Below are 21983 nucleotides of genomic sequence, written 5' to 3'. Positions count from 1 at the left end.
AGACAAAATTGATCATGAATTAAAGTTTACAACCAAGATTTGCCCTGATGATTTGCATGAAATAGGTTTTCCTTCCTATAGTAAATTTCTAATCAATTTAATTCTTAGATGTTGTACACAGTGATTAAATTCATTCACAGAAACTAAATTAGCACAAAGTGGGAAAAAAATTCATGTTAGAAATATTTTTTATACTAATTAAAAAAATGTTTTGTTATCTTCTTAAACATTTTGTTCTGTAATTATTTGCATGTAATTAGTCTGATGCAAAAAAGTTGAAAAGTAATTGAAACATGGCCTTTCAGAAACTGAGAAAATTAAAATGGCAAATGGTTAATTAGAAGATACGTTAGGAAAGAGCACAGCAATTATTTTTTTCCATGTCTTTTGATTCTAAAACCTGTGAAAGAGACTTTTTATACCGGAGAAAGCACCAAGTCACTGCAGAAGTACAAGTACATTTCATTTTTATTTTTTTCAAATTCCAACATCAAACACTCACTTCTTCCTTCTCTTTCTTTCTTCAATCTCTTGTACAAATTTCTTAAATGTGTTCCCAAAGCAAGTTCAAAAAGGACAAGTTTTCTTAAATAAAGACCAGATTTTGAGTATCTTCTTTCTAATAAAAGTACGGAAATAATTTGAAGTTTAAAGGATTTAAATTGTGTTATTTTTTCTACCGGTTCGGTATCGGACAAAAGATGAAGGTCTCGATGTCTGAAGTGTTAATCGACATGATCAATTTATTAAGTCTAATTGAAGATTAATATGACCAAACAATGATTAAATATTAGATAATACGTTCTTAATTATGATTCAAAATTTTAATTTGACTCAATGACAAAAAGTTCATGATAATCACGTCGAGAAAAATGTACGTCATCATCACACATTGATTACACCAAATACCAAATATCAAGATCTTACTTAATGGTTAGAGTGTCTTTTACAAGTATCATTCGAACTGAGAGTTTTTAAAAAAGAGAAAACAACAAAAAAAAAGAAAGGAAGTCGTTCAATAAAATAAAGACGATCAACCGATCAAGAAAAAATGTTATAGTTCTCTCAGTTCTATTTCCATACTAGAACACTTTTAGAGCTTTATTTAAAAATAAATTATTGAATTTTAGAATTTATAATTTAGAAATGTATCTGTAATAAAGTGCAAAACATGTTGAATAATTGAAGGAGCAAGGATGAACATTCGTAAAAATTCTAAATGTTGTTTGTTTGGAGAAGACGGGCCGACGCAAGTTCATGGTACTTTAATTATAGAGCGTATAAGACAAAAGTGTTGGATTCAATAAAATATTATGCTTTGCATTGAAGAACAGTGCCCAAGACTACCATTATTTCTTTTTGTCCAAAAATATTCTCACTCTTAATTAAATTCTTACGACTCTGAACTAGAGACAAAAAAACAAACAGATAATTTATTCAAAAACAAATCCCTTCTTTGCCGCATTATTAACCTATAGTCACATTTTTTCTATAAACTTATTTTCATACTTGGTGCAAGAATTCAATTTTATTAGGTAGATCAAACTACCTAATAAAGAAAAGGCTACGATTTTAATGGTATTAAAATTTCGTAAGGATTTAATATTATGTTTTATTTGTATTGGAGAATGAATTTGAGAAAGAAAAAAAATTATGAATTGATAAAAAAAAAGTGAAAATTGAGATTATTTAGATTAAAAGGAAGATAGTGAATTTGAATAAAAAATAGTAGATGATTTGATTCACACGGTATAATTATTTTTTGCATTAATATATTTAAAAAGTAATATGCAAAATAATATTTTAAAAATAACTTAATTGATTTAATGCACTATTTTAATATTTTTACTTTAATTTACTTATTTTATTATAAAAAATATAAATATTAAAATAGTAATCGACTATATAATTTTATATAACCAAATATCTTTTTGTAATGCACAGTGTTTCTCCGCAAATCATTTCGAAGTTTAGGTTATAAAAAATTTGTCATTTTTCCGTATTCTTTTAGCTTTTAAAATTTTGAAATCTGCACTTTCTTTCCATTCCATCCACTCCAACTTTCAACACTTGGAAACAAACAGGCATTTAATAATACAAGAGAAATATTAGTTGTACATGAATTTTTTAAATATTTTTATGCTAAAAGTAGCATATAATAAAGGAAAAATATTATATATGTACTCGGTAGATTGAGAATTCTTCACACACAAAAAGCACACCACTCACTTACATAAAAAAAACAATTATTAAAATTAAATGGATAAATATAATTATATGAATAATATATCATTAGAGTTAATGAACATATTAATCCAAACCCATACAAATCAAAATTCATTATCACATTTTACGGATTTAGAAAATATCCCATAACATTAATTATTCATTAATAGAGACACTAACTTAAATATGGAGTGTCTTTATATGTATACTCATTTCACACTAACTCAGTTGAGAACATATTAGTCTTTTTAGATGTAGAATCTTGATTTTTTTTTTTTTTATATAGAATACTGGAATCCAGAAAGTGAAAAACAAATCATAAATGAGATGACTAAAATAGACAGAAAAGATAAATGAAAAAAATGTGAATACAAAAGAAAAAAAAAACTTTAAAGATAAGATGAAAGTTGATTAAATGGTCAAATTAGATGAAGAAAAAAGGAACATCACAATCTAAAAAACAAACAGTAAATGACATGAACATGAACATTTTAATGACATGAACATCACAAACAGTAAACAAACAGAAAAAAGGAATATTTTTTTTTGTACTTACAGATTATTTGCAAAAAATATTATTGAGTTTGATATTCATATTTTAAGAAGTATGTTGATTTAGTTACAGTTAACTTTAAGAAAAAAATATTGGATTTTTAAAGAAAAAAAAACTTAATTTACGTTTTTTCAATCAAATTCATCTACATAAAAATATTGGACTAAAACCATATTTTAGAGGTAGTTAATTGTTGATTTAGATTATTAATTAATCTTTAACACTTCATAAATTATGTAATTTATGTGTGACCATTTTAAGATAACAAAAACGACGTAGTGCTTGTTCAGTGCAAGGCGTTATCGTCTTGCTTGGGGTTTATCTGCAATCTCCATACACAGTTAAGCAAAAAGCTTCATTAAACTTAACCATGCTCTCACCATTTCTTTCCTTGTAACCTTGTTTTTCATCCATGGACATTCTCAGAATTTCAAACCCCACCAACTTTTCAGTCCCCTCTTTCTGCCACCCCAAAACCCTAAACCGCAAATTCTCACCAAACTATGACAAACCCACATCCCCATTTCGCAGAACCCCATTCCCACTTTACCTATCACGCTCCACCGCCGTAAAATTTCAAACTTGGGCGCATTCCGGCCGCCCCACCAAGCGCCGCAACTCCCTGAGGAAGAAGATTCTCCGCGATCACAAGGTAATCCCTAATCAGATTCCCAACGACCCTCTTTCTGTTTCTGGTAATGGCGTTGAAGAGAGTGGTGTAGGGGTTCAGGGGGTTTCCGTTGTTGACAGTGTGGTTGAAGCTGAAAAAACAAAGTCCAAGCTTTTGGGTGAATCTGTTTTGTGGAATAAGTTCGAGAGTTGGGTTGACCAGTACAAGAGAGATATTGAGTATTGGGGTGTAGGGTCTGGTCCTGTGTTCACTATTTATGAAGATTCCCTTGGAGGTGTCAAGAGGGTGTTTGTTGACGAAGAAGAAATTTTGAAAAGAAGCAAGGTTAGGAGGGATGTGATTGGGGACTTCCCTGAAGTGAGAAGTAAAATTTTGAATGCTAAGAAAATGGCTAGGGAGATGGAGAGTGGGAATAATGTGATTGCAAGGAATAGTTCTGTGGCTAAGTTTGTGGTTCAAGGTAAGGAGGAGGGTGGTTTTGTTAAGGCTGTCCAAGGTTTTGTTGCGAAGCCTCAATTGCTTCCTAGGCTTTCCAGGGTTGGGAGGTATGTGTTATATGGGTTGGTTGTTATGTGGGGGGTGAAGAAGTTATTTGCTTTTGGAGAAGGAGATAAGGAGGTGGAGTATACAGCACGAGAGAAGGAAATGATGAGGAGGAAGATGAAGGCGAGAAAGGAGAAAGAGAAGTTGGTGAAGGGTGCTGTTGAAGTTATTGTTGAACCTTCGGAGACTCTGATGGTGGACATAAAAAGGCCTAAGTTAGATAAGGAACAACTAAGGAGTAATATTTTGAAAGCTAAGGGATCTTCTGATAAACTGGTAGTACGTGATTCGTCTGATAAAATAAAAACTATATCCATGGAGGTAGATTATAAAGTTCAAGAAATAAAAGAAATGGCTAGGCAGGCACGGGAAATTGAGGGAAGAGATAGTGTTGTAGTTAAGAAGGATTTGGAAATGGATGATTCGGTGATTAAGAAATCATCTGATGATAATGAATTCATTAAAAAGAAGATCGAACAAGATGACAGCTTAAGTGATAATCAAAATGAAATTGCAAGGGAAACGACAGATAGTAATGTCATTATGCAATCAACTTCTGTTGATGTCCCAGAGAACATTGATAATTCAGTCCTGCATCAGGTAGTTCCTGCAGATGAAGGCAAGGTATATGCTTCGGATGTCATAGTTTCTGGTGATAAGGAAATAGAATTTTCTGAGAATAATGTGCACCTGAAGGATAAAGAAAATGACAATCCCTTAGATACTCTTATTAATGGCTCATCTGTGACAAATGAAAATTCTGTGAAGAAGAAACACAGGATCATACGGTCTGTTAAAGAAGCTAGGGATTATCTTTCGTCAAAACATCACAAGCAAAATCCTGGTGCTGACACAGTATCTAAACTTAAATCCATGAAAGAAAGTATTGCTGATTTGAAGTCTTCAAGTGTTATTGACTTTACGGACCAGAAAAGCCAGAACTTGAAGATGAACACAACTGGGTCAAGAAGTGGCACATTGAATGGAACATTGGATTCTAAGCCTGTAAAAAATGCTCAAGATGATTCTACTCAGAAGGATACGGAACTAATCCCAATAAAGAATGACTGCAAAGATTCTGGGGTTGAACCTGGCTCAGGAAACCATCAAAAGTCTGAGACCACTTTAGACTGTGGAGTTAATGGCAATGGTACAAGTGGGACACCAAAAAATTGGCCAGAGAAAAATCTCCTCGAAGTTGAGCATATCATTAGTAATGGTTTAAAGGGATTATCAGATTCTAAGCCTGCCACAAAACCTAGTGAAGATTCTAATCCTAAGGATAAGGAATTTAGCCCAATGAAGGATGACTACTTCAAAGACTCTGGTGTTGAACCTGGTGTAGAAAACCTTCAAAAGTATGACACCACTTTAGACCTTGAATTCAACGGCATCAGTACGGACAAGAACCTCCTCAAAGTTGAGCAAATCAGGAGTGATGCTTTAAATGGATTATCAGATTCTAAGCCTGGCACAAATCCTATTGAAGTTTCTGATCAGAAGAATAAGGAATTAGGCAAAACAGAAGTTGCTGGTGTTGAACCTGGAATAAGAAACCATCTTAATTCAGGTACCACTTTAGATGAAGTTAATGACATTAGTACAGAAACAAAGGTGTCTGGAAAGACAGAAAACTGGCTTGAGAAAAACTTCCATGAAGTTGAGCCAATAGTGAAGCAAATTAGAGCGGGATTTAGAAATAACTACATGGCTGCAAAAGATAGAGTCGATCAACCTTTAGATATACTCACTGAGATGGAGTCACTTAGAGGTGTTGGGGATGGTGGAGAACTTGACTGGATGCAGGATGATCATCTTAGAGATATTGTCTTTCGGGTCCGGGAGAATGAGCTGTCTGAAAGGGATCCATTTTACTTAATGAGTGATGAAGATAAGGACACATTTTTCAGAGGTCTTGAGAAAAAAGTGGAGAAAGAGAATATGAAACTTTCTTACGTACATGAATGGCTACATTCAAATATTGAAAATCTTGATTATGGAGCAGGTAAGTACCTGTTTCTGAAATTATATGATATAGAGAATTTGATCAACTTTTAATTTCTTGAAATGATTTTAACAACTTCTTTTTGCGATTAGTATGTTCCTGGAAATTCCCCAAATATATTAACTAGCATTTTCTTCTGAATAAATTTAAACATGATGCTAATAGCTGTCTTTTAATTCCTCTAGATGGCATTAGCATATATGACCCACCAGAGAAAATCATACCACGCTGGAAAGGGCCTGCAGTAGAGAAAATTCCCGAGTTTCTAAATGAATTCCTTGATGAAAGAAAGATAGGTTCCACCAGAAATATGAATCCAGTGAAGAAGGATGAGAGTGGTTTTGCTATAACATCATCTGATTCCTCTTCACAAGAAAAGTTTGATGGCTCTACAGTGCCTATTAAGAAGTTGAAAAATCCCAAGACTATCATTGAAGGAAGTGATGGTTCTGTTAAAGCTGGCAAAAAATCAGGGAAGGAATATTGGCAGCACACGAAGAAATGGTCCCAAGGTTTTTTGGACTGTTACAATGATGAGACAGACCCAGAAGTAAAGTCCATAATGAAGGATATGGGGAAGGATTTGGATCGCTGGATCACTGAAAAAGAAATAAAGGAAGCGGCTGATCTAATGGACAAACTCCCTGATAGGAATAAGAGTTTCATGGAAAAGAAACTCAACAAGATTAAAAGAGAGATGGAGTTGTTTGGCCCTCAAGCAGTGGTTAGCAAGTATCGTGAATATGCAGATGACAAAGAGCAAGATTACTTATGGTGGTTAGATCTTTCACACATACTGGTACGTGTATACATCTTGTTCTTGGTTTCCAGTTTCCACTTGTTCACTGGCGCACATCAAATTACAGATGACATATCAGTTGTGTATTTGAATGATAATTCCAGATTTGCTCTATTTTTCTGCCCATTGATGCTGAATTAATTTGATTATTTTCTGTTAGTGCATCGAATTGTACACAGTTGAGGAGGGAGAACAGAAAGTAGGACTTTATTCATTGGAGATGGCTGGAGATCTTGAATTGGAACCTAAGCCATCTCATGTGATTGCTTTCCAAGATCCCAGTGACTGCAAAAATCTTTGTTACATAATTCAGGCTCATATGGAAATGCTGGGAAATGGCAATGCCTTCGTAGTTGCACGACCTCCTAAGGTATTTGTGCGCTCTCACCAATGATATCTGTATTGTTAAATGGAGGCACCAAATGTGGAATGGCATGGCAGATTCTTGCCAAACGCAGCAGGCAATTTGTGAAGGGAGGCACCATTGGCGTGTTACTGGTTTCATAGATTTTTAGACTGTGATAATGTATTTGTTAGAAAAATTACTGCAGTGGTTTGACAGAGATAGCTTTAGATCTCTTGATGATTTGGGTTAATTGCCCTGTCCCAAGCAGTATTTTATTGTGCAGATAATATGCATTAACACCCTTTAATGTTTTTTCTGGGGAGTGAGGGGGGATTCTGCTAGGAGGTTTTTCTTATTCCAAAAGCTTTGATTTTTAAAAAAATTTAATGTAGTATGATCCATATCATATGGCAGATCTCACCTGGTAGAACAAGGCATTGTTGATGTTGTCTTTAAGGGTGTAAATTATATGGATGTTTTCTGAACTTCTATTGCATTTTATAGGATGCTTTTCGAGAGGCCAAAGCAAATGGGTTTGGTGTTACCGTCATCAAGAAAGGCGAACTTCACCTTAATATAGACCAACCACTAGAAGAAGTGGAGGAACTGATTACAGAGATTGGCAGCAAAATGTATCACGATATGATGATGAAAGAGCGATCTGTGGACATAAACACATTAATGAAAGGAGTATTTGGTTTTAATGACCGCTCCTTCAAGAGGTAACTATTTGCTTTCTAGTTTCACAATTCTTCAGTGGTATGGAATACACAACATTACAAGTTCAGATCTGTGAAGTTTTTCATCATTGTGTATACAATATTTAGTGGTTTCATTTGTATCTTAAAGGTTAAAGCGGAAGTTGAAGAAATCCAGAAAGGGTGATGGCTCTTAAACTTTCAGCAATGTGACCAGTTCAAGACAGTGAAAAGTCCTCCACCCAAACATTGAACACAGGCACATAAAAACCTTTCACAAAGCAAGGAAATTTTCTTGCTTCCGGAACAAATATTTTTGACCAGATTTTCCTACTCACGAGGAGATGGAGAGAACACATCATCAGTGAGATGTGGTAACCTCCTTCAAACTTCTGGTTTTTGTACTTTGTTTTTCCTACGCAAATCATAGTTGATTTGTATATATTGAGTAAAATGTAGTTATCAACTTAGAGCTCCACGTGTAGAAAAAGCAAGAAGTGGGACTTTTGATTTATTTTGACATGGAAAATAGAAAGCTTCTTTACAATAAAGTTTTATAGCCATGCAAGTGTAGAAAGTTTATTACTGTGTTCACCATTTAAAATCCATAACTTATTATAAAAATCAATAAACCTTTCATATATGTATGTTGGATTTTGATAACATGACCTTATGAATGTCTTTTACATTAATTTTCATGCATGTACTATTTATTGTTTAGAATAAAACTCTTTCAATTTTCAGCTGGCTGCGGATCCTTTTTAAAAGCAAAAATGCTGATTAGCATGAAATAATTTCGTCAAAGTTGAATAACTTTGTCAACTTTGCCAACTATGTTTTCTGTCAAAAGCCAATTTATATTTTTCTAATTGTATGGTTAATATTTAATTTCTAAAATGGTATCTCTTCGTACATTTTTGCAGTTCTGTATTCCTGATATGAAAGCTAGATTGAATGTAGTTTGTGCATATAACTGTGTCCTAATTAATTCAAAATAAATGAAAAAATATTACAAGTTTTTAGACAATTTTACTATAACATTTTAACTATACTTAATATAAGGTTACCTGTTTCCCACCCAAATTTTGATTAAAAACTCTCCATTGTAAGTTTTAAGACAGTTTAATAACTTTGAAGAATTGGTTTCTCCAAAATCTCATCTTTCCTGCGAAGGAAAGTCAATTTTGATGGGAGGACGCAATTTTCTGATATTTTAATCTGTTGCATTGTCACTGCCACGATTCCACCTCCAACGTTATATCACAGCAGCAGTTATCTTCCACTTCAGTACCTTTAAGCACCCCTGCAAAAATTAATGCTTTGAAAAGTATTATTTCTTCACAAAAATGGTATTAATTATTCTGCATGGCTTTTATTTAAGCTTTGTAGAAGCTGGAATACTTGTGCTATGGCTGAAAAACTTCTCTACAAGAAAAATTCGTCAAAAGTTAAAATTAATTTATGAAAGTTCTAATTTTTTAAAATTTTATTTTTTGAATTATTCATAAATTAATTTTGGCTTACGAAAAAGTTCATTTTTTTTTTAGTTTTTATTGAAAATTTTGATCGAGAAAATCTTTGTAATGTGCTTTAGAAAGTTAGCATTTCAATGATTTAAGGGTAGAAAATGATTTCATATCTTATGATCCAGACATTAATTTCCACTTATTAATGATAATTAACACAAAATGTTAGTATCACTTTGGGTGAGACATTTTTTTGAAGATGATTTATGTATATAAAGAATTTGAAATATTTTAAAATAACAAAAATTGCTCAGATAAAAAAATTGAAATATAAAGAATAAGTGATATTAGCTTAATTATTTTTTAAAATTAATCAATTTCTAAATTAACTTAGAACTAAGAATTTTGTCAACATCAATAAGCTTTTTGCTAATATTAAAATATTTTTTTCTGTTAACAAAAATTATCTCTCAACCAACATTTTTCTTAATCTATATGAACTATTTTTCAACAAATATCAACAATTTTTTTTTAATGATGTCCATAAAACTATTTTTCTATTTATCGATTTGTGTAGGTCAGTCCTTTTAGTTGACATTGATATGACAAATCCAATATATTCAAAATTTCTATAAATTATAAAATTGTGTATCCAATCTGAAGCAAGGTGAAGCTATAAAATGAAAAGGAAAAGGATTTATAGAAGTCAAAAGGTAAATATCAATGAAAGAATTTGTGAAATGCTGGAAATACTAAAAGCCAAGATCTAGGAAGGCATACATGAAGTAATGTAAAAACAACCATTTGAGCTATAGATATGTACTGGAAAACAATTATACAAAATATTACTTATATACCAACTTCTATGACAGAATCTCATCAAGGTGTTGGTCCATGATTTCAGAAACAGCATCCAGAAATGTTTCTTCACTTGTGGCAGGAAGAACAGAATCCAGAGCTGCCTTTACAATTCCCTCTATCACAGACTCCTTGTTCAAGGATTCCCTACACATTAGGCTTCCAATGGCAAAGGGTGTCATCCCTCTCTCCACTCCTTTCTTCAGAAGCATGGTTGAGATCTGAAGAGTGCGGGCACATTCAACTGGCAGATTCCATCCATGAAACTTCAAAAGGGCAATATCTTCATCGGCATTCAGTGACCTTATATAGTCAATGATCTCAGGGGAGTATGGTTGGCGAGCTTGGGGCCAATAAAGCCATTCAAAGGTGCAATCTTCAAACTGTTGGAATGGCAAAAACAAAGATTCAGGGGAGAATCCACACAAAATATCACTAAACCCTTTACTCCAACCAAACAAGAAAAAAAAGAAGATAATATAATATAAGATTTTTCAAAACTTGTAATTATAACAACATCAAGGCCTTGGGAGAGGTCAGCTACATGAATCATGCTTCTTTCGAAACAGGAAATTGCACCAAGAGAATAATGTTTCCCACCTCTCAAAATACATGCAGTCTATCCAAAATAACAACTTTTATGAAATGAACATAATAGTGAGAAGAATAGCACCTGAAAAGACATGTCCTTGCTGACATGCAAGGAAAAAGATCTATAGTAGCACAATTCATTAAAAAAGAAAAAGGAAAAAAACAAATGTATTCTAAAAATAACCCCAGCCAATAAACCTTTTGAAAGTTATATTATAAATAAAACTTGATTGAATATATATTGGGTCAAGAGCAGCAGAATTCTGCAATCTGTAAATAAAACATTTACCACCCAAAACCAGAAAACCAAGTTTAAGCATTTCAGACCAAGAGCACTATAAAGCATATCATAAGATGCACTAAAAGAGAACAATTGATCCATAAAAATAAGAAGAACAACTGAACTGAACTGAACAATAAAAATAAGGTGCTTACACTAGTGGGCAAGCAGTATCCATGATCAATTGGAATCAAAACAGCCTGGTCATTTTCATCCTCTTTGCCTATCAAAATATTCCCAGCATGTCTATCTGCATTTGCGAGTCTCATGTCCAGAACAGTAATTTTATGCACTTCCTTCACTGGAAATGCCCCAGGACCCATATCCTCGCAACTTCCATTATTCTCCATGAACATTTGCAAGGAGCCAAGCTTAGTAGTCAAGTCCCCAGGATGGTTAAATCCTTCATGCAAACACTTAACCAGAACAGTCGGGGGAACCCCAGAAAAGCCCTTCTGATCACCAAATAATGATCGACGACCACTCATTGGATGGTCCAAAATATAAGCTGCAACTTCCCTGAATGCACCCTGACCAACTTTCGTACCCTTCTTTAAGCCTTCACCATCTACTGAGAAAGGTAAACCTCTAGGGTTATTCACAGCCATTGGCTCTTCATCAATGGGCTTAAAAACAGCTACATACTTTTGCCCGGTTGGATCAAGCATAAAGTAAGCTCCCCCTGTACCCTCTGCAGATCTGATTGGATAATTTCCACTGGTTAGTCCTTCATATGTAAAGTTTATCATATTCCAAATCTCTGAAGCTAATTCAATTTTCTTATTAACAATGACAGGCTCCAAAAGAAGATTTCTATCAACAGTCTTCCTCGGGACAATTTGCTCAGCAGCTTCATCCTCTCTTCCCGGATCTTCTTTGCTAACATCAAGTTCTCTCCTACAATTATTTTCACTAACATCGTAATCTTTTGTACCATTCAACTCCCTCGCCTTGACGGACAACTCATCTTGTCCTGTACTAACTTCTCCATATTTCTCTCTAACAAAAAGACGAATCACTGCATCATTATATTTACTACAGATATCATCAATAACCCTCTGATCCTCAAGCAGCTCCCCGTTACACACAACCTCCTGCTGTTCAGGATCAGCAAAATGCTTCTCCTTTTTCGCAATTTGCTGCTTAACATACCCAACATCTCTGCATCTCTCCACCTGAAAAGTAAAGTCTTTTCCAGAAGAGGTTCTCACACTGATGGTCTGGAGATCCGACAGCCTAATCACCAAATACAAAACATTTCCTTCAGTCACCCCATAGTCCTTCAGCAGGGAATTGCTCCGCGCTAGCTCCCGCCCATCACAAACCAACTTCTGTTTGTTTGTCAATGAAGGAAGCCCCTTTTGGATTTTGAGTTTCACCGACTCAATGGTATCGTACGGAAGGACTCGCATCGGAGTCAAAGATCCAGAATGGGAGAGATATATGAAAATAAACCCAGGATCCAATGACAAGTGCAGTGGGGACCAATGGTATCCATCTGGGAACAACAATAGTTCCCTTGGAACAGGGCTAAGGATGGTGACACCAGCAGAAGACATTCTTAAGGTTGATTAAGGCGATGAAAAACAAAGAAGCTCGAGGCTTTCACCTAAGCCTGAACCCTAATTTCTACAATTTTTACAATAACACAGCCATGGGATTTATACAATTACAGCTGCCTGGGTTGTGAGATGACACACAAACCACCAACCCATATGACCAAACAAGCTCAAAATGAAACTTTAACAAAGTATGCACACAAGGAACAATTTTCCGTAAGAAATGATGAAAAATTCCAGACCCAAGCCCTAATTTCCCATCATTTCCCCACCCAAACCCAGAATCAAGCCACCCAGCAGAGAAAAGCTCTAGGATTTGGATCCAATCACAAAAGGGCCAGAATCAATTGCTACAAACTCAAGAGAAAGCAGATTCTTACCCTGGGGGAGCAGAAGTAGAAGCAGCAGAGAGTTTGAACCTTTTACCCGAATAATGCGAAATAAAGTAATGGGGTGGTTTTCTTAATGGAGTTGTGGAAGAGTTTTCTATTCAATACTCGGGAAAGTAGGGAAGAGTTGTTATGTTATTGTTGACTCTGACCAAAAACAAGAAACACAAATGGGAGATAGAAAAAGAGAGAGAGAGAAAAAAATGGATTGCAGAACAAGAAAGACGCGCGTATACGTCTGGTGTACAACTACTAGTATACAGCTTTTGGCGTACAAAAAACATCAAAACATAAGGATTAATACAGCATACCGTACACGTATACCTATACCTAGTAGAGACCTTCTTATTTGTATTTTTCTTTTTTTCTTTTTGTCCATTTCTTTCGCACACGAACAGTGATTATTGGTGGTATTTTCGGAGAAGCCGTTGCATGTAGTTCTCACAGGCACACACTTTAGGAATAAACAATTATTAAAAAAATATTAAAAAAAAAGTTCATAACGTTAGCAATGACAGAAGTGATAGTGACAGGGACATTAGTCATCATTTTACTACTGTCATGTCACTCACGCCTCTTTCCTTAACGGTCGATAGTACTTGAATATAGAGTGTTTTTTTTATAAGTTAATATATTTTTTAAAAATTATGTACAACATTTTTTATAAATTAGTGGTTATTGGAAATGAAATATATGATTTAATTATTGGAATTATTATTTTTTATTAGTGTGAATTCTTGAATACATAATACACTGTCAGTTTAATTTTTAGCAGAACAAAAATTCAATTTAATTCATGAATATTTAATTTTTTTTAATTATTATAAAATATTGTGATAAAATATCAACTATTGAAAATTATCTATAAAGTACAAGCATTTAACTAATCAGTTTTCTTGAAATTAATTTAGAATGGGTGCATTTTTTTAAACTGGCTATAAATATTACAAAATGAAAAAGAATTTCACACTTTTGTAGGTAATATTATAAGTTAAAAGGGAAAAATTGAAGTTAAATACAAAATAAGTATTTTATTATTTAAAAGTTATAAATGTTTTCCTTATGTACAATCTTAAAACAAATGGACAGTGAAAAAACATGATCTAGTTTTAAGAAGATTTATCAAGGAGTGTGTAGTGAAAGATCTAGCCTTTAAATGACATTTTATTCCATACATTGAAAAATTTCTAATCAGTTTTAAATGTAATAATTTAATTTGTTAATTTGTTGTTGTTCCATTGTTGAATATTGACTAGTGAAAAATTCAAAATTATTAAATTATTACATTATTGAATTTTATGATTATTTTGCATTAAAACTTCAAATACGTACGTATAATATTTTTATTCAAACAAAATATATCAATATGTAATTTTATGTCCATTTTTGTAGCCAACCAGTATTTTTATTTAAAAAACTATCAATTTTTCTTTAAAGATTTTGCATCAATTATTTTTAGCTATTTATTGTTTTATTTAATCGTGTTTTTTAAATTATTATTATTATTATTATTATTATTATTATATATTTATGAAATGTATATGGGATTTTATTAAAAATTAAAATGTTTCTTGTGGTGTTAAATGATTATTGTATTTGATGTACATTCAATTTCTCTTGAAGATATCAAAAAATATGATAAATTGTGGTTCTTTGTCCTTTCTTGATAGAGCATGTGAATAAGATAGATTCATAACGGGAACACTCTTTTCTAGATTTTCACATTTTTTTCTCTTTTTTTTTTTCTATATGCACACTTTTTTTTTGTTTGTTTTTTTCGGAAGGATAAAGTGGTTGTTGTTGAAAAGGAGGTTGTCTGTTGGTTGAACTATAGCATTTTTTTCATTCAAAACCTTGATTCTAATTGTTTCTCCAACCTTGATGCATATTATTTTGATAATTGTTGTTGGAGAAATCACCTTGTCTTCCTTGGTTGCTCATATAATTAATCTTCTCTTGTGATGGATTGTTCTGGTAAGAACAATGACCATTTGGTTGGTCACCTCCATAGAAATCACACCTTATTGGTTGATGTTGACTTTGACAAAACTAAACAACTTGTAATTATTGCGACATTTTAGACATTTGGGCAGTCAATGCTTCAATTTGCTGTGGTAGAAGATTATTTTGAGCCATAATTGCATATGAAATACTAAAATCCTGCATCCCTTTCTTTTGCTCACTTTGTCTATCATTATGGGCTTGATAGTTCGTTGATGCCAATGTATTAATAATCTTTGTTGTTCTTCTCTTTCCCATATCTCACAAAAGGCTTCATCTGATCCTTATATGAACATAGAAATATTAGACTTTGCTTAGATGTAGCGGGGTAGTCATCCTCTACGTCTTGCCAACCAGTGAGGCTCTGATTTGGATGAGATTTGAGTCATTCCTTCGCTTTTTTGGCAATGAAAAAGGAAACAAATGTAGATAAACGGATTCTATATCATCTGATTGAAAACCCATTGTTTCCACCAACTCATAAAATGTAGACAAATGTGTATATGGATCCTCATGGTCCATTGTTGTAAATTGATGGGTACGGATCAAATTGAGGTGCATATTTCATCTCCAAGGCTTTAATGGTAGCAAATATTACAATACTAGAAAAATGTTTTGGCCCTGTTGCTTAGCATAATCATCAAGTGTTCTTCTGGGATGTAGTTGTTCTTCAACCATGTTGTTTTCTTCTTGAAAAATTTCAACGTGAAGGGTAGAGATGGTTGGTGATTCTTCTCTAATTTCTCCTTACTTTTCTTTTCTCTTTTTAACTATTTTCTTTTGAGTTGCCTTTTCAATTTTCAATTCAAATTGCAATTGATCTTTAGAAACATGTCCTCTTAATATTATATAAGATATCTCACTCAAGGATTAGCACAAGGAGTAACTAGCAATAAAACCAATAAAATTTATAAAATATGAAATTTAAAACAAATATGAAATAAATACAAAAAAATTAAAAATATTCACAATATTTAGAAATTCGTACTCTAAAATTAAAACGGTTCCCTGACAACGCCATAAAAAAACTTGATGGCTCTTAAATTCAGCAAGTATAATGAGTCATAAGTAATAAATTATCCTTAAGGACAAATATCGAACTTACAAGAAACAATTATAAAATATCAAGTATAATATTCACTAAATATAAAAAATCTATCAAAGTTTTTTTGAAAGAAAGGTTGTTGGTATTAGGAATTTATGTAAGAAATTTAAATAAAAACAAAGTAAATGATTTAGATGATACAATTGATAAGATTGAGATTAGGGTTAATCCTTCTTACTCGTTTGTATTTTCAATGAAAAAAACATATAACATTCCATCTTGTTTGAGATTAGGGTTAATCCTTCTTACTCTGTATTTCCAATGAATAAAAACATATAACATTCCATCTTGATTGACATTGATGCACATATAAAAATAATTCATATTGATTAATTGCATACAAAATTATTAAAATTGTCTCCTAAATATTGATTTCTCGCATATTTATAAAAGTTTTCTTATTATTACGAACATATGTTATAAAGCAATTAACATTTCAAATCTATTCCTAGGATTCAAATATGTTAATTAAGCATTATTATTTAGGTAAGATGCTTAGTAGTACTTTACAGTCAAATCTAAGGATCAAAATCATGAATAAAGATTCAAACTTTAAAAATAAAATGATAATACCAATCCCAATCAAGAACAAAATATTATAAATAAATATCACCTCAATACATAAGAGTTTGAATAGATTATTCTCAATCCCAAAGGGAAGACTTAGCCACTCATATTAGCCATTACAAGCATGGAAACCAAGAAAAGAAGATTTACGGTGTTTCTTCTTGACCGCTGCCTCCTCTAGGATTTTCTATCTTTGATTATCCTTCCTTTGTCATCTAGGGTTCCACCTTACACATTCTATTTAACCTATTTTGATGTAGGTTAAATGACATCTCGCTTAAGTGAGATATTACTTGCTTAAGCAAGTTTTATGAGAAAAAGTTCAACTTCATTGGAGTGAACTCACTTAGGTTAGCCTGAGCGAGTCTTGGGTAAGTTTTCTCCTGAGAACAAGTTTGCCTCTAGAGTGATCTTACTTGGGCGAATTTTCAATACTTCAACTTTGTATTTTCTCGTTGTCTTCAACTTGTCCATTTTTTATTATTATTTTTAAATAAAAAAAGAGGTGCAACACGATGACTTCCTAGAAGGTCACCCATCCTAGTAAAATTGTCTATTTTCCTTTAACCCTTTTATCTTCATGTTCTTTTGAGTTTAGACAAAACAAAAACCAGTAGAATTTTTCAGATGACGGAATTTAACACACTCGCCAAGAGTCTCTCTTGCACCACCATCAGAAGGAGGCAACGCCCCAACCCTCACAATTCCTCTTTCGATTGATCCTATCCCATCTTCAAATGGGATATTTTTCTTTTTCTTTAATTTGTGGTCACTCTTATGTTGAAAGTGGTATCTCTATTTTTTTTATCTTTAATATTTAATAAATATATTATTTTCGTGCAGTAATTTTTATTAATATTCAAAATTCAGTTGTTTTAGTAGTTGTTTAGTTTTATCCATTGAATCAAATAATTTCATTACTTGCTTTGTCTTTAAAATTAAAAAAAAATGTAATTCAAATCAAATTTGGTTTAAGTTCTAATTTTTAGGTTTTGTAAGAAGTTTGTTTGTTACATTGATCTTAAAATATTTAGTAATTTGTGCAATAAACAAGATATTTATTTTATATAATATGGGATATGAATAAACACAATTGAACCAAGTCAGTTTTTATGAGATTTATTTAGTACAAATTATGAGAATGAGAAAAATCTAAAACTTTTTATAAATGATAAAAATAAAAAAAAGCAGATAATAATATTGTTTATTATAATTTTAATATTAAACATAAATGAAGATTGACATTATTGCTCATTGCTCATGTGCCTATGTGTCCATATTTTTTTATTTTTATCATTAACATATCTAAAGTGATAATATAACAATAAAGAAAAAAATGATTCAATATTTTATATTTATTAATAATTATCAATTTAATGAAAACAATAAATAAAAGAAAATGAAAGAATGATCAATCACTCGCATTGGTTAAGCCAATTGACACTTAGGATATAATAATTTTACATAATGATGATGATGACATTTTTTATTCATAATGTACTATAAATTTATTCATATTGTTAACATAAGTAGGCAAATAATAACATTGTTTATTAGAATTTTAATATAAAACATAAATATATACATAAACAAAAAAATCCAGATATAGATGCGGTAGCGTTTGTGTTTCCTCTTGTAATAATAATGATAGTAATAATGACTTAATGAAAATATTGAACTTAAAGTTGTTAGAAAAAAATATTTATAAAAAATAATAAAATTTAAAAAATAGTTATAATAAATTAATTTTTCCCATGTAACCCTTGGTACCCACCCTCTCGCCCGATAATCCTACCACGTGATCGTCGTATGACATCATCTCGGACTCGACTATCCTCACAGCCTTGAAAGTTTTCCAATAAAGGATGTCTACCGAACTTCCCTGATCCACAAGGGTCTTCCGGATGGCGAATCGGTCTATATCGACAGCTATCACCATCGGGTCGTCTTGCTGGCGATAATCCACGCCCTTAAAGTCGTCATCCATTAACATGATGGGTGGCATCTTCGGTCGGAATGCCACCGCGTTTACCTGGTGTACCGCCCACAAGTGTTTCTTTCGGGCGTTGTTCGTGCTTCCTTCCCCGGCGAAGCCGCCGGCTATAGTGTTGATAACCTCTCAGTTACCTTTCCTATTGCTTCCCTGGGGGTCGTCCCTTTGGGGGGATCGTCCCTTTTGGGTTGTTGATCGCCTCTGTTATCTCGATCATTTCGGTCACGTTGAGCTGACCTTGTCCACCTGGGAGGGTCCGCCCGACGGAGTGGGTCTCGGTCATTCCTGACAAATCGGCGAAGATGCCCAGCCTGGATAAGTTCCTCGATCTTATCCTTCAGGGCCTGACACTCCTCGGTCGAGTGTCCGGAGTTTTGGTGGTACCGACACTGCTTTCTCTGGTCGACATTGTTTGGGCTGACCCCCTTCCTTGGAGGAGGGATCAGCTCAGTGTTGAAGGCCTCGTCCAAAATCCTCTCCCTCTCGGTCGTCAGGGGTGTGTATCTGAGAACTGGATTGGTCGGTCTCGGTTGTCTCGGCGTCGATCATTTCTTTGGTTCGACCGCCCTTGGCGGTCCTTCTCCTCTTTGTGTTTATTCCCGCCGGCCTCAGCGCGAGCCTGGTTGCGGAATTCTTTGAGCTCTTCCAGCTGCATGTACTTAGCGGCCCTCTTCCTCAGCTCGTCCAGGCTGTCGGCTGGCTGCATGCACAAGTTGTCGGCAAAGGGCCCTGGACGTAGGGCTGTCAGCATGTGGTGCATGGCAACGTCCGGACTCAAATTCCAGATGCTCATTGCCACCTTACTGAACCTATCGACAAAGGTTCTCAGCGACTCTCCCTTCTCTTGGCGGATGCCTACCAGGGCGATAGAGGTTAGGTAGTGCGGCCGGCTAGTCGCAAACTGGGTCTCGAACTTTGCTACGAGCGTGGCAAAGTTGTCGATGGATTTGGGTGAGAGCTTGGTGAACCAATTAAGGGCTGCTCCCTTCAAGGATGTAGGAAACACTCGGCATAACACGACGTCATCCGAGGTGTAGAGACTCATATGGGTAGTGTAGGCGTCCATATGCTCGTCCGGGTCGGTCAACCCGTCATATCGGTCTCGGTTGAAACCCTTCCACTTCTCAGACAGTGGGACTTCGATGATGGTGTTGGTAAAGAGATGTCGGCGGGTCGAGTCGGCCGTCAGGGTCGTCCGGGTGGACCTGATTAGGCACGACTCGTCGCCCATCTTGGTCTCTCGGGGAGGGGGTCGACCTCTCGTCCCCTCGACCACGTCTGGGTTGGGAGGAGAGGTGTAGGACTTGCCAACAACGTTTGTCGGTATGACAGAAGGTCCTCCCTCTCCCAGCTTCTTTTTCATCTCTTCGTTCTCCCTACGGAGAACTTGCAGCTCCTGCTCGTTTTTCTGAGCAGCCTCCTCGGTCTTCCTTCTCATCTCGAACTTTGCTACGAGCGTGGCAAAGCTGTCGATGGAGTTGGGTGAGAGCTTGGTGAACCAATTAAGGGCTGCTCCCTTCAAGGATGTAGGAAACACTCGGCATAACACGACGTCATCCGAGGTGTAGAGACTCATATGGGTAGTGTAGGCGTCCATATGCTCGTCCGGGTCGGTCAACCCGTCATATCGGTCTCGGTTGAAACCCTTCCACTTCTCAGGCAGTGAGATTTTGATGATGGTGTTGGTAAAGAGATGTTGGCAGGTCGAGTCGGCCGTCAGGGTCGTCTGGGTGGACCTGATTAGGCACGACTCGTCGCCCTTGGGAGGGGGTCGGCCTCTCGTCCCCTCGGCCACATCTGGGTTGGGAGGAGAGGTGTAGGACTTGCCAACAACGTTTGTCGGTATGACAGAAGGTCCTCCCTCTCCCAGCTTTTTTTTCATCTCTTCGTTCTCCCTACGGAGAACTTGCAGCTCCTGCTCGTTTTTCTGAGAAGCCTCCTCGGTCTTCCTTCTCATCTCTGCCATCTCTCTCTGGAGTCTGTCGACTTCGGTCATTCTCTCCATGTTTCTGGTTGAGATCATCTACTTTTTTCCTTCAGCTAGTTTCTCTCGGCCCCACGGTGGGCGCCAATTATTCCTACTAGGGAGATGAGACCTAGAGAACTATTGAAGTCTTCTTCTCCTTCCTTCGGTCGGTCAGGTTGCTGGGTGATGAACTGAGATTCTTCTCGTCCTCCTGCTTCTCCTTCGACACTCGGTCTCGGGTGAACACCGGATGGTGGGGGTACCTGCGAAGGCACTCCGACGCTCAAGTCAGTAAAGCGAGTGATGGTGTTCTAGTAGGTGAACAATAATAAATGACGTACCTTACTCCTTGGGATGCGTGCTATTTATATTATTCTAATGGGCCTACCTTGTTGGGCCCGTTTACCGGAGTGGATACCGCTTAGGATTGTATTACCTAATTCTTAATGACGGATTAACTTCATTGACCTTGGTTTGAGCATTAACGGTAATATGGGTCGGCCTTCGGCTAGGATTCCATGATCTCAGTCGTCTCGGTCAAGTCCTTGAGGTCTCGACCAGGATTCCATGATCTCGATCAGGTAAACCGTCGGCCTCGTCCTCTCGGCCAAATCTCTTAGGTCTCGGCCAAGGTTCCTTGATCTCGGTCAGATAGATGAGATCTCGGGCAGCCAGGTGGATCTCGGTCAGGGAGACGAAGGGTCGGTCTCGTCCATACCGGTACACCTATCATTTGATATACCTATAATTTGATATACGTTTAACTAACATTTTATTATTATTATTAAAATTTTCTAAAACTATAAGATCAAAATATACAATCATATTTAACCGATAAGAATAAAAAAGTTCAATAGAGTATTTTAATATTGTTAGTATTTCTATTACATTTAAATATTGTTTAAAGTTTTTATTCTTCGATTATTAATAATTTTAAGTCATGAAAAAAAAATGAATTTTAATATGTAATTTTTCATTCAAAGAGTACAAAAGAGTAATTTTCAATTTTTTTCTTATTATTATGGACAGTTTTATGCCAACACTGTATCTTTTTTTATAATTTCAATTCCTTCACTTATTTTAATAGCATTGTTTGTTCATTAAACTTGTCTTTTCACAATATAGATTTTTTTTTTGCATTTCTTAAATTTAACCTTTTATGACTTTTATATCCTCATTTTTAATAAGAAAATTTATACAATGTAACTTGAATTTTCCATTTTTATTAGTTTTACAAATATCTTGTAAATTTTCCCAAAAAAAACTGTAAATTTGGTGCTATCATATTAGTTGACAATAGAGTTGGTCTAATTAGACTATTCTAGTGGATAATTTAATTTTGTTATATCATTGTAAGAAAAGTTATAACTATAGTTATGATATAATTTTTTTATTATTTAGAAGGAC

General features: G+C 34.6%; 2 protein-coding genes across 2 annotated transcripts; one reads left to right on the top strand and one right to left on the bottom strand.

Moving 5' to 3' along the window:
- Nucleotides 1-3026: 3026 nt before the first annotated feature.
- LOC137818365 (uncharacterized) lies at nucleotides 3027-8447 on the top strand. Its single transcript, XM_068621740.2, has 5 exons — nucleotides 3027-5958; nucleotides 6144-6757; nucleotides 6918-7127; nucleotides 7608-7825; nucleotides 7953-8447. Exons 1-5 carry the CDS (start codon nucleotides 3192-3194, stop codon nucleotides 7996-7998), a joined length of 3855 nt encoding a protein of 1284 aa, XP_068477841.2. The 5' UTR covers nucleotides 3027-3191; the 3' UTR covers nucleotides 7999-8447.
- Nucleotides 8448-9948: 1501 nt separating this feature from the next.
- LOC137818346 (phosphatidylinositol 4-kinase gamma 4) lies at nucleotides 9949-13217 on the bottom strand. Its single transcript, XM_068621703.2, has 2 exons — nucleotides 11152-13217; nucleotides 9949-10508 (listed from the first exon to the last, which is right to left on the bottom strand). Exons 1-2 carry the CDS (start codon nucleotides 12553-12555, stop codon nucleotides 10131-10133), a joined length of 1782 nt encoding a protein of 593 aa, XP_068477804.2. The 5' UTR covers nucleotides 12556-13217; the 3' UTR covers nucleotides 9949-10130.
- Between the last annotated feature and the right edge of the window lie 8766 nt (nucleotides 13218-21983).

This window comes from Phaseolus vulgaris, chromosome 10 (genome assembly GCF_051622355.1).
Source record: "Phaseolus vulgaris cultivar YP4 chromosome 10, ASM5162235v1, whole genome shotgun sequence".
Taxonomy (NCBI): Eukaryota; Viridiplantae; Streptophyta; class Magnoliopsida; order Fabales; family Fabaceae; genus Phaseolus; species Phaseolus vulgaris.
The sequence above is the reverse complement of the archived record's forward strand: the minus strand, read 5'-3'. Positions and strand labels throughout refer to the sequence as shown.